The 12,479-nt window shown below is 39.2% G+C and overlaps 1 protein-coding gene across 5 annotated transcripts in view; it reads right to left on the reverse strand.

Moving 5' to 3' along the window:
• Window positions 1-12,479, reverse strand: part of KDM4C (lysine demethylase 4C) — a 397,429-nt gene that overhangs the window by 287,713 nt on the left and 97,237 nt on the right. For all 5 annotated transcript variants that reach the window (XM_065907905.1, XM_065907903.1, XM_065907906.1 and 2 more), the window contains 2 exons: window positions 5,910-6,013; window positions 1,720-1,857 (listed from right to left, as the gene is read on the reverse strand). In XM_065907905.1, coding sequence (XP_065763977.1) covers window positions 1,720-1,857; window positions 5,910-6,013 — 242 coding nt within the window. The remainder of the gene's footprint in view (window positions 1-1,719; window positions 1,858-5,909; window positions 6,014-12,479) is intronic.

The raw sequence follows: 12,479 nt of genomic DNA on the forward strand, positions 1-12,479 counted from the left end.
TACATACCTAAGTTTTCCACCCCCACAACAAATCTATGGGGTAAAGAGGTATTTTTAGGTTATAGAAAGAAACAAAAAGAAGAAATGACTTTCCTGATATTCTCTGGTTAGCAAAAAGAAGAGCTGGGCCTCAGATTCATGCCTCCCTGACCAAGGTGCTCTGCTTCCTGAACAATCCCACAGAGTTCTGGGCTTATCAGCTGAGACTTCAGAGAGGTCCACTATCAACCTCTCTTACGTGGTCACACTCCACTCCTACTCTGTCCACATGGAAAGGTGGAAACACACTCAGGGTATTTTAGACTTGGGGAGAAGCCAATACTCAGAACTACTGATGAAACTGAAAGCTAAAGTAAACAGGCACAAACTGATTTTGCTGGTGATTGAACAGCTGGGACAGTTGACATTATGTTAATGATTAAAGATGCAAATCATAAAATAGCATACCTTTTTATAACCTCAGAATTATGACACTGTTTTGATGTAGATATAGGCATTACTTTTCTGCAAAATAATGGCAGTAGCTGGCCAAGGTACATACACTGAGCTTTCTGGGTTTTTTTTTAATTAGGTTTATTGTAATAAGAAGGATGCGAAAGTAGTAGTTCAGTTCTACTCCTTTCTAAATTATCCCTCATAAATAAAAATTACTCAGAACAGAGAAAGTCTTCTAATAGCAGGAGCTTTCTTTTATGTTATGAATTCACTCAAATGCTTGAGCTGCCAAAGGGCTATATTCTTATTTTAAAATATTATGCAATTTTCTAAATGTGCATGTAAAGTAAACCTAGAGTGTCTTCCCTGAATATATTTCTATCCACGTTCACTCAATGGTTCCACACACAAGTTTTATCATGCGGAATGAATAATATTTGCCTGGACCATGCAGGGGCCACAAGAGGCCACATAGACTCTATGTGCCATTTTCTATTGAGCAATTCTACATACTCTGTGAAACACATAGTTTCATTAAGAATCTACCCTCTGCCAGCATGCACCTCTGCCTTAAAATCCACAGGAAAGGAAGAAACCTAATAGAAGCTACTGTCACTTTGAAAATGCCCTCTATTTAACTCTGCAGGGGGGCAATTAATAAAATTTAACCCAGTTGCTTGTGAATGAAAATACACAGTTTGTGAACTAAATTAAATATACTGAGTAGGAGACATAAATTTTTATACCAAATCTAACATGAAGATATATTTCTTGTTAAAGTATGTTCTATATTATTACTTTTAAGAAATTCATTTCTGTGCTAAGGGCAGTTTGAATCATTTTTTCTTACCATCTTCCCTTAACATCTTGTTACAATTTTACCAGACACTTTCCTCTGTAAATAGCTGTTTTCTAAGCCATGGACTGAACTCTAACATGGAAGGTGCCAAGTCCACCTAACATGGAATCACAGGAAGCCACTGGAAAATCTCACAAAAAAACAAACAAACAAGATGGCCTTAAGAAAGAAAGCAAGCCTCGGTTGCATAAAATTGCCTCTCAAAGTAAACTGTTCCACATTAATTTCAAAACATAAAATGTTGCTACAAATATTAACATAGCCTATGTAAAATAAATATATCTGTCTGGAATAAATTACTATGGTCACAGGCATACAACATCATTGAGGAGGAAAAATAAATGCTGCATGTGATCACAGCTTTCCCACTATAATAACTAGAATACACGTTTAATTTATGCTTTATTTTTTGAAGCATAACTTACCAATTTAGCAACTTTCCCATAGTCAATCCATCTGACAGTAGCAAAATTTGTAGATTCTGCACAGTTGAAACCATGATTAAAACCAGCATGGTAGCCATATGGGAAAGTGATCATAAATTCTCCAGCTTCCTGGGTGATCTGCAGGGTAGAGGACATATAATATTTCCCAATTATAAGGCATCCCAAATTGCAAATACAGTTAAAATATATTTCCTGTTTAAAAAAAGAAAAAAAATGTTATGATGTCCAAGCTATACTAGTATAAAAGAGGTGCCCCCAGATTCTTCACTTAATTCTTTAATAGTTTTTCAGGAGACTTTTAAAACTTCTCTAAACAGATGACCCTCTGGCAATACTTCAATTCAGCCCATAACCAGAGAAATTATATTTTATTTGAAGATGTCTGCTTTATGTTATTTAAAAAAGTGTTCATATTAGCATTCAATACATTTTAATACTCAAAAAACTCACATTACTGGAATTATAAAACAGGACATATTACAAATGACATTTTTCAAGTTACAGCTATAAAAATTTTGGCAACACACACTGAATGTTATGAATTCTTATTGCTAAAGAGTTGACTGTATTCAATAAACTGTCCTTTCATCACACTTGGAAAACATTCAATTAACTATATTTCATTTAACAGTAAAATTTCTATCAAATAATTATTCAAATATAGGTACAACATATGGGTATGTAGGTGTGAGTGAGTGCATTTGCAAATATATTAAAATAGATTGGGTCAATCAGCCATCAACCTAAAAGCAAAGATAAAAATGTATTCAGTCCATTCCTAACTTTTAAAGAAATCTGCTTTTTTTTTTTTTTCAACACTCACCAAAACATACAAAACACACAAGGAGCTATGGAAGAATAGTGAAGCTAAATTTATCAATGTTTTTCAAACTTGTCTGCTCAATACTGGAGTATCAAATCTAACTCACTGATTCATTCAGTCACCTTGGTTCAAGAAACAAATATGTAAGTATGCCTCTGCGTGGAAACACACTGTATAAACACACGTGCACATCCTGCACTCAGTAACCATTACAGGAACACTAAAATGTTGTGTGTGGAAGTACTTTCCTTCCCAACAATTCTAAAATGTAGCTCATCACCCCTGCCCCCTGTGACATCCCACCAGGTGTTCTATTGCAACGAGCAGCAATTCAGCTGCCACCTGGCAGGCAGAGAATGGCTTATCAGGGTTCAACATGGTTCCAGTTCCATCATTTCAAGCCACGTGCGAATACAGCCTGATTGATTCTCTCCTTTTCTAGTCCCACTGAATCTCATTAATTATAATTGTGCTTGGAAATAAGGCATTCCTTGTCCCATGTGATAAAATAAAACTTACTTTGCTCAACTGTCACTAGTCCTATAAAGGGGAGTTGGGGGGAAGAGGGTAAGATGGCTGTCAGTGGGATAAGGAAATGAGCTTCATTGCTCCACTGCATCTCATCTATAGTTCTTCCCTACTCTACCTGGAAAACTCCTTTCTTGCCATGCTGAAAAGTACCTATTCCCATTAAATGGGACCCTAAATATTATGCCCCTATATAGTTTCTAGAAACAGGTCAGTCCCAATTAGCTAAAATATAAGGCTAATTTACTGCCTCTATGAAATAAACTGATTTTTTTTAAAAAAAAAAGAAGGGTATAGAGACAGAAAAGAACAAGTTCTTTTTAAGACCAACCAAGCATCATAATTCCATACAGCGAAAAATGGTGGAGAGGGTAGTACACATAATCGAAAAGCAGACATTAGCTATTTGGCAAACATACTTTTTCATGCATGTATATATATACATGGACACGCACACATAAGAATATGCACAAATACACTGAAAGAAAAAGAAAAAAATGTTAGTCCAACTGGGAAATTATTGCCTAAAGAGAAAAGGTTGAACTGAGGAGGAAGAGTGCATTATTATATTACCTATACTATGCAAAGCGCTTCATATAGATAATCTCTTTCCATCCTTATAATGGCCCTATTAAATGGTACTCTTATTATCCCCATTTTCCAGTTGAAGAGATTGAAACTCACAAAAATGATGTAATCTACCCTAGTGGTAGAATCAGAAATGAACTTGGGAAGAATCAATGTCATTCCAAAGTCTGCTACTCTGTCCAAGGTTATATTATCACCATTGAAGAATAAGCTTCTCGAGGAGCACACTGTCATCACACATCCTTCATCAAGGCAGAAGGGGAAATGGCAACATTTCATATGAAAAACTGCAGCCACCAATCAACCATCTAAATGGCTGGTGTCTCACCATCTGTGGACAAGTACTCACCATTATACTTCCCACAGAAGCCACAAAATGTCCCATCCTCAAAAGACTGGATAAGAACATGGTGCATTTGGTGGGCTACCACAGTACCTGGAGAGTCTCAGCCCAGAAAAAGGTGTGAGGCACCTGTCTCCTCCAAATATTACAAAGAAGCCAGAAGCTACTACAGCCTCCATCCTGGGGGAATAAGCCAATCCTGCAGCCCTGCTATTTCACATAACCTCCCTCCAAAGAACAGCTTGGTCAATTCCCATCAACAGCCCTAAACTCTCAGAGCTTTCGCTGTCTCGGAGGACTCTATTCTGCTACTTCTCTGCCTTCTAACTTTCCAACTTAAATAAAAGTGCTTAATCAGGCTTATGACAACCACCTGAGAGAAAGTGCACTGATGGCCCAGTCTGAGACTGGAAAGCCTGGTGCTTAGAGGCGTCTGCTAGTAAGACAATGCCCCCAGAAGGAGTGGCCCCATTGGGGGGGGCACAGCCTCTGACTTCTGTACCTGCGGCAGTGCTGCAGCACCCCCCACACCTGTGGACATTACCCATGGTGCACATCTCGAAGGCACACTTTCTGTCGTGGGGAGAAGTACGTAACTAAACAAGTGGTGAGAGCATTCTCATCACGGACATGAGACAAGCGTGTCTCATGCGTGACTGCCACACAGACTCTTCATGAGTGAGCAGGACCACCCCAAGGTGGAGAATGCTTCCCAGTCCTTGCAAAACTTCTACTTCAAACAAAGCCTGGATTGGTGGGAGCGGGACCCCAGGGGTGAGGGCTGAGGGAGATAGGTGGATGACCAGATTTTAAGGGCCTGAAATAAAGAAGAGGGAAAGATTTAGTCACAAGTGAAAAGCTTTGAAAGTGGAAAACAGCAAGGATTATGGGAAGACAGTTAAATAAAAAACGATAAAGAGAGTAGAGCTATTTTTTTTAATGTTTCTGCAAGTAACTAAAGACTTAATCCTCCTCCAACTGAGAGAGAGCTTTTATTGACCTGGCCTAAAGTTTTTTTTAATTTCAGCTTCTCGACATGAAAACACTCATGCTCTGTAATAATTCTGACCCAATAATGATCCATGGACACAAAGAGTGATCTAGCATGTACAGAGTCTTACAAAACTTAATCTTCAAAAATATTCCAAAGAAGCAATATCTGATTATTAAATCCTTAGGCAATTCTATCCATAATGAAATCTCAATTGTATTATGTCTGAATGAGTTTAGAAATAACATACTGACACCATAATCACTGATTCTAACCAACCGAACTGCTAATAAAAACTGCTGATTTTAAAAAAAAAAGAAAAATAGATGGCGTTAACATAAATTCTTTTGCTCACATCAAAGACTTCAGTGGAAGAGAATTATGCATTATACTGTCGAATGTGCTACATTTTACTTTCAGTATTGTTACAAGTGAACTAGAAGTGCATGAAATCTCAAGTAAATGTAACCCAAAATTAACTTCAAAAAAATGTAATTTCAGAATTTGAAAAAGGATACATGTAAAAGAAAAAAAGAAAATGTCAAGAGCTTTTCTTACTTCCTATCTTTCATTAGTACTTTTCTAATTAGTACTTTTCTAATTTCTAATTAGTACTTTCATTAGTACTTTTCTAATATAGTTAATTATTTTAACCATAATTTTAACAAAAGTGGAATTAAAGCCAATTGGGTCTTTAAAAAAGAAAAAAAAATGTAATTTCAAATCAGTACTTAGGTAAATAATTGTTACCTAAATAAAACATGAATCTGAATTTTCCTCCTCATACCCTAAAAATCCTACTGGAAGCCAAAGATATATTAGTTTACATTAAATTTGTCTTAAACACAAATGCTACACACAGGAAATGATTCTGTTAAAGAGTAACACTAATATACCTTGTCAAAGGGAATGCCGTATTTCTTTAATACTGAGGGAGATATCAGTGTCATCTTGTGGCGAAGAAATGCATCACACCCTTGAGAACTGCTTGGGAAAAAACCTAAATGGAAACAGTAAATACAAGCAGTAATGCATTAATTAGGATATAATTTCAAGTCAGCTTTTAAGTTTATGTTCTAGTATTCTTATATAATGACGGCTTTACATAACTACAGACCAAATCCATCATCAAAAATTAACAGTGCTAAAAATTAGAGTCAGAATTCTTAAAAATTAAAGGATACATATTTTTATCACCAAAGGCTGATCTTTTTGTAAAAAGAAAAGATGCAAGAGTTGTCTGCATAATACAAAATGACTAAACCTTAAATATTTGTAACAAATTTAAACTCAGTCTACCTATTATCTGATAAGTGGATAGATAAAATATTAAGGGAGGTGAGAAGAGGAAAATCTGCAGTTTTAACAGAGGAATCTCTTACTTTAGACTCCTAAAAGCAATCATCCTAGAAGCACTTGTCCAGCATACAGTAGACACACAGCAGTTTGCTATCTTTCTGGTTAATTTTATACAGTTTCAGTTCAGTTCAGTCGCTTAGTCGTGTTCAACTCTGCAATCCCATGGACTGCAGCACACCAGGCCTCCCTGTCCATCACCAACTCGAAGAGTTTACTCAAACTCATGTCCATTCAGTCAGTGATGCCATCCAACCATCTCATCCTCTGTCACTCCCTTCTCCTACCACCTTCAATCTTTCCCCGGATCAGGGTCTTTTCAAAACAATCAGTTCTTTGCACCAGGTGGCCAAATATTGGAGTTTCAGTATCCGTCCTTCCAATGAATATTCAGGACTTTAACTGCTACTAATTTCTGGAACTAACTCCCAGTCAGGACCATTCAAGAGCCTGGAAACCTGTCTCACCAGCCTATATGGGAACAGTGTCTTGAAGAGACCTTTAGGTGAAGAAGCTAAACGCGCAGCACCTCGTTCATTCAACACTACATGATGTGCTGAAACCCAGCTGTTTCTCTCCATCTCTGCCTTCAACACTGCAGTCTGTCTGAGACACTCTCATTAACTCAGTTATATAAGCTAGAGAAAACATACATACTTGATGTTCTAGTCTTCACCTTCCTCACTGAGAGGGAAAAAACCACCACACTGAGAGCAGGAAAGCAAGATGAGAAAGACAAGAGAAATGTGGATGGGACAGAGGAGAACCACAGAGACAGGACTTGAAAGGAACAGAGAACTCACCAGGAAAGCATGTGCTATGTATCTGGGTAAAGGAGAAAAAAGCAAAGATGCTATTTAATTCCATGGCCAAAATGAAGATAAGGCCACTGGAAACGTTACTGATCTCACTCTGTGGCTCACTACATACAAATAGCTCAAGAAAAGGACCAGTCAGATAAGAGAATCACCAGCACTCATTACCTAACTGTGAACCACTTTAACCTCATAGAATAGCAGGGTTTTACGGTAATAGTTTTAAAGTAAATAAGCCTTTACTGATGCCACCACGGGGCACATGAGGCCATAGATCATCAGAAGGAAACAAATCAGACATCTGGAAAAAAGAAAAAAAAAAAAAAAACCACTAGGGTATATCTGCTTAAGCACCTACACCTAGATTATTAAAAAGAAAAATAGAAAAATTTTAAAACCACTAGACCATTCAGGTATGACCTAAATTAAATACCTTACGATTATACAGTAGAAGTGAGAAACAGATTTAAGGGACTGAATCTGATAGACAGAGTGCCTGGAACTATGGACAGTGGTTTGTGACACTGTACAGTAGACCAGGATCAAGAACATCTCCAAGAAAAAGACATGCAGAAAAGCAAACTGGCTGTCTGAGGAGGCCTCTGTGAAAAGAAGAGAAGGTAAAAGCAAAGGAGAAAAGGAAAGATTATACCCATTTGAATGCAGAGTTCCAAAGATAAGCAAGGAGATTAAGAAAGCCTTCCTCAGCGATCACTGCAAAGAAACAGAGGAAAACAATAGAATGGGAAAGACTAGAGATCTCTTCAAGAAAATTAGAGACACCAAGGGAACATCTGATGTAAAGATGGGCACAATAAAGGACAGAAATGGTACGGACTTAACAGAAGCAGAAGATATTAAGAAAAGGTGGCAAGACTACACAGAAGAATTATACAAAAAAAATCTTCACGACTCAGATAATCACGATGGTGTGATCACTCACTTAGAGCCAGACATCCTGGAATGCGAAGTCAAGTGGACCTTAGGAAGCATCACTACAAACAAAGCTAGTGGAGGTGATGGAATTCCAGTTGGGCCAGTTCAAATCTTAAAAGATGATGCTGTGAAAGTGCTGCACTCAACATGCCAGCAAATTTGGAAAACTCAGCAGTGGCCACAGGACTGGAAAAGGTCAGTTTTCACTCCAATTCCAAAGAAAGCCAATGCCAAAGAATGTTCAAACTACCACACAATTGCACTCATCTCACACACTAGTAAAGTAATGCTCAAAATTCTCCAAGCCAGGATCAACAATACGTGAACAAAGAACTTCCAGATGTTAAAGCTGGATTTAGAAAAGGCAGAGGAACCAGAGATCAAATTGCTAACATCTGCTGGATCATCAAAAAAGCAAGAGAGTTCCAGAAAAACATCTATTTCTGCTTTATTGACTATGCCAAAGCCCTTGACTGTGTGGATCACAACAAACTGTGGAAAATTCTGAAAGGAATGGGAATACCAGACCACCTGATCTGCCTCCTGAGAAATCTGTATGCAGGTCAAGAAGCAACAGTTAGAACTGGACGTGGAACAACAGACTGGTTCCAAATTGGAAAAAGAGTACATCGAGGCTGTATATTGTCGCCCTGCTTATTTAACTTATATACAGAGTACATCATGAGAAACGCTGGGCTGGATGAAGCACAAGCTGGAATCAAGACTGCCGGGAGAAATATCAATAACCTCAGACATGCAGATGAAACCACCCTTATGGCAGAAAGTGAAGGAGAACTAAAGAGCCTCTTGATGAAAGTGAAAGAGGAGAGTGAAAAAGTTGGCTTAAAGCTCAACATTCAGAAAAGCAATATCATGGCATCTGGTCCCATCACTTTATAGCAAATAGATGGGGAAACAGTGGAAACAGTGGCAGACTTTATTTTCGGGCTCCAAAATCACTGCAGATGGTGACTGCAGCCATGAAATTAAAAGATGCTTACTCCTTGAAGGAAAGTTATGACCAACCTAGATAGCATATTAAAAAGCAGAGACATTACTCTGCCAACAAAGGTCTGTCTAGTCAAGGCTATGGTTTTTCCAGTAGTCATGTATGGATGTGAGAGTTGGACTATAAAGAAAGCTGAGTGCCAAAGAATTGATGTTTTTGTACTGTGGTGATGGAGAAGACTCTTGAGAGTCGCTTGGACTGCAAGGAGATCCAACCAGTCCATCCTAAAGGAGAGAGGTCCTGAGTGTACATTGGAAGGACTGATGTTGAAGCTGAACTCCAATACTTTGGCCACATGATGTGAAGAGCGGACTCATTTGAAAAGACCCTGATGCTGGGAAAGATTGAAGGCAGGAGGAGAAGGGGACGACAGAGGATAAGATGGTTAGATGGCATCACTGACTCAATGGACATGAGTTTTAGTAAACTCTGGGAGTTGGTGATGGTCAGGAAGGCCTGGTGTGCTGCAGTCCACGGGGTTGCAAAGCTTTGGACATGATTAAGCAAGTGAAATAAACTGAACTGAAAACATACATCCAACAGAAACATCAGAAATACTATCAGTCTCTACAATACCAGTGGGAATAAAAGGAATAATCATGCCCTATCTGGTCATCTGATACAGCCCTCTGTCTATGGTTAATATTCATAATACATAAATAGAAATAAACAACCTGTAGAAAAAAAAAATGCAGACTCCAGTGAATGGTGAGAAAGCACAACATAATGTAATGGCACGTCTACATAATAAGCTGTCCTGAATCTACACCAAACAGTAAAGCACAGCAGAGAGATCCCCAAACACACAACCCATGGAAAAGTTTTAACAATACAATTGAAATGGATCTATCAAACTTTTCAAATCTGTACCTCTGCTCAGCACTACACGAATTAAACTTTAAATCAAAATCAATGAAGAAAGAGGAGTCTACTTAATTTCCTTTCGATATGGATTTGTAATCAGGATTTGAACAATGTGGTGACTGGTCATAAGTTAATTTAAATTGGAAAACCACTGAAGGAAGGCAATTTGCAATATATTAAGAACTTCATACTGGTTCAGAGTTTATATTTTCAATAGGCTATCAGAATTATATTTTACATCGCCCTGGAAAACACCTGATAAACCACAAGTTATGACACAAAGCACCTATCTCAAAATGAATTTTGCCTCAAAATACCTGCAAGAGTACATGGTTCACACTCACCCCTCACTCCACCATTTGTGAAAAATATTTTATTCAATATTTAAGCCAGCCAACATAACCAGAATACTATTTGATACAAAATGGTAATTTTTCTTTTAACAGTCAGAACTATTTCAGCCCATGGCTATCTACATAGCAAGTGAAGAAAATAAATTTGGAAACAATCACATGTATGAAATATACCAAAATAGACCTGATAGAAAAGATAATATTTAACTAAAAATTCAACTGAAGACTATCAGAGTTTTCTGAAAGTCACTAAATAAACAGAAAACAAGGTATGTGTTAAAAGTTTTGGAAGTAAGTTCTTTAATACATGCCTTTCAGAATCTTTTTATTTTCTATTCTTATGTTTACTTTCTCGATCTGCTTTTCCCCCCAAGTTTTAAATAATATATTTGGAAGAATTCTTCTCTAAAAGTTACCGTATTTGAATGTTACTACTGCAGCATTCCATAAGATTTTTCAGTCTGCCAGCCACAGAATGGGAGAGGTCCAGTCTTTCACAGTCTTGAAGACCAAGAAGCTCCAATAAAGAAAGAGTGCTGCACTGACCCCTCTAGTGCCCAGTAGTGGAAACAGCAGCTAGCACCCCCCAGCACACCTCACATGCCCCACGACCATTAGGCAATATGACAGGTGCAGAACAACACACAGAATAAACTGGCACATAGTTCTGCAGCCTTTACTTTTGTCACGTTAAATCATTTAGTTTATGCTTGCATAAAAACAAACATAATGACAGAACAAGATGCAAAATCTGCATGCGTGTTGTGGAGTGCTAATATTTCATTCTCCTCTCTTGTAGGGATATTTTGGTGGAAGCACTTGAGAGGCAACATACTGTAAGGTATAAACTATGCTATGGGATTTTGGTAAATCTTAATCTCATTTTACAGGCACTTAACACAAGATTACCTGAGGACCAACTTTCCTCTCTCCTTCATTGCTCACAACAAACACATACTTTAACACTGCTATTAATAGGAAAGCTAAGTGATCAAAAACCTAATTGTTTGAATTATTTGAAGTCACCCTTATCATGTCCACATAGTTAACAGAACAAAAGAGACTAATAAAGAAACCCTACAGAGACATTGATTTCTTTTTTTTTTATTTATTTTTTTTTTTATTTTATTTTTTTTTTTTATTTTAGGGGGAAGGAAAAGAGCGGCAAGGGCTCCCGCGAGCACCCACGTGCCATCATCTTCCCTCTCCCTGCCGCCAGGGCCAGAGGGAAGGGACGCGTGCGCGCGCGGAGGTGACAGCCGCGCGCCACCAGCCCCCCCGGCCCCGCTCGCCCGCCCTGGGAAAGGGGACGGCGGGGCCGCCCTGCGGCGCCCCCGGACTCTCGTCCGCGCCACGCCTCTCCCCACGTCCCCCGTCCCAGCCCGCGGGGCGAGGGCCCGCGGCGGGGAAAGGGCAGGAGAGCGCAGCACCCGGAGGCCGGGAGGCGCCGTCAGGGGCGCCCCCCTCTTCTCCCTCCCTCTCTCTCCTCGGCCCGCTCCCCCCACCGGCTCCGTGGAGGACGGCGGCCCCTCGACCGCCCCGGGGAGAGGCAGAGCCCGCGGAGGGAAAAGAGCGAGGGTGGCACGGACCACCACAACGCCCCGGCCCGCCGGCGGGCAGCCGGCCGGAGCGACAAACCCTTGTGTCGAGGGCTGACTTTCAATAGATCGCAGCGAGGGAGCTGCTCTGCTGAGACATTGATTTCTAACACAAGTCCAACAACTCATATAGCCTTGACTATTTCCACAATCTCTCAGCTCCTCAATTTCACCATCCACATAATCAGGATGCTATTATTATCTTCCTCAGTGGGTTCTTTTCTTTCCCCAATATCAAGATATAATTGACAAATAACACTGCGTAAGTTTAAAATACACAGGGTAATGGTTGGCTATATGTACATATTGTGAAATGATTACCACAATAAGTTTAGTGCACATTCATCACCTAGAAATAGTTACTTTTTGTGTGATGAGAAGTTTTAAGATCTACTCTCTTAGAAACTTTCAATACAATATTGTTAACTGTAGTTACCATACAATACAGTACATCCCCAGAACCTACTCATAACTTAAGTCTATACTTTGGGACAATCTTCACCCATTTCCACCATCCCCTGCATCTGGCAATCAC

Source organism: Muntiacus reevesi, chromosome 17, assembly GCF_963930625.1.
Source record: "Muntiacus reevesi chromosome 17, mMunRee1.1, whole genome shotgun sequence".
Classification (NCBI taxonomy): Eukaryota; Metazoa; Chordata; class Mammalia; order Artiodactyla; family Cervidae; genus Muntiacus; species Muntiacus reevesi.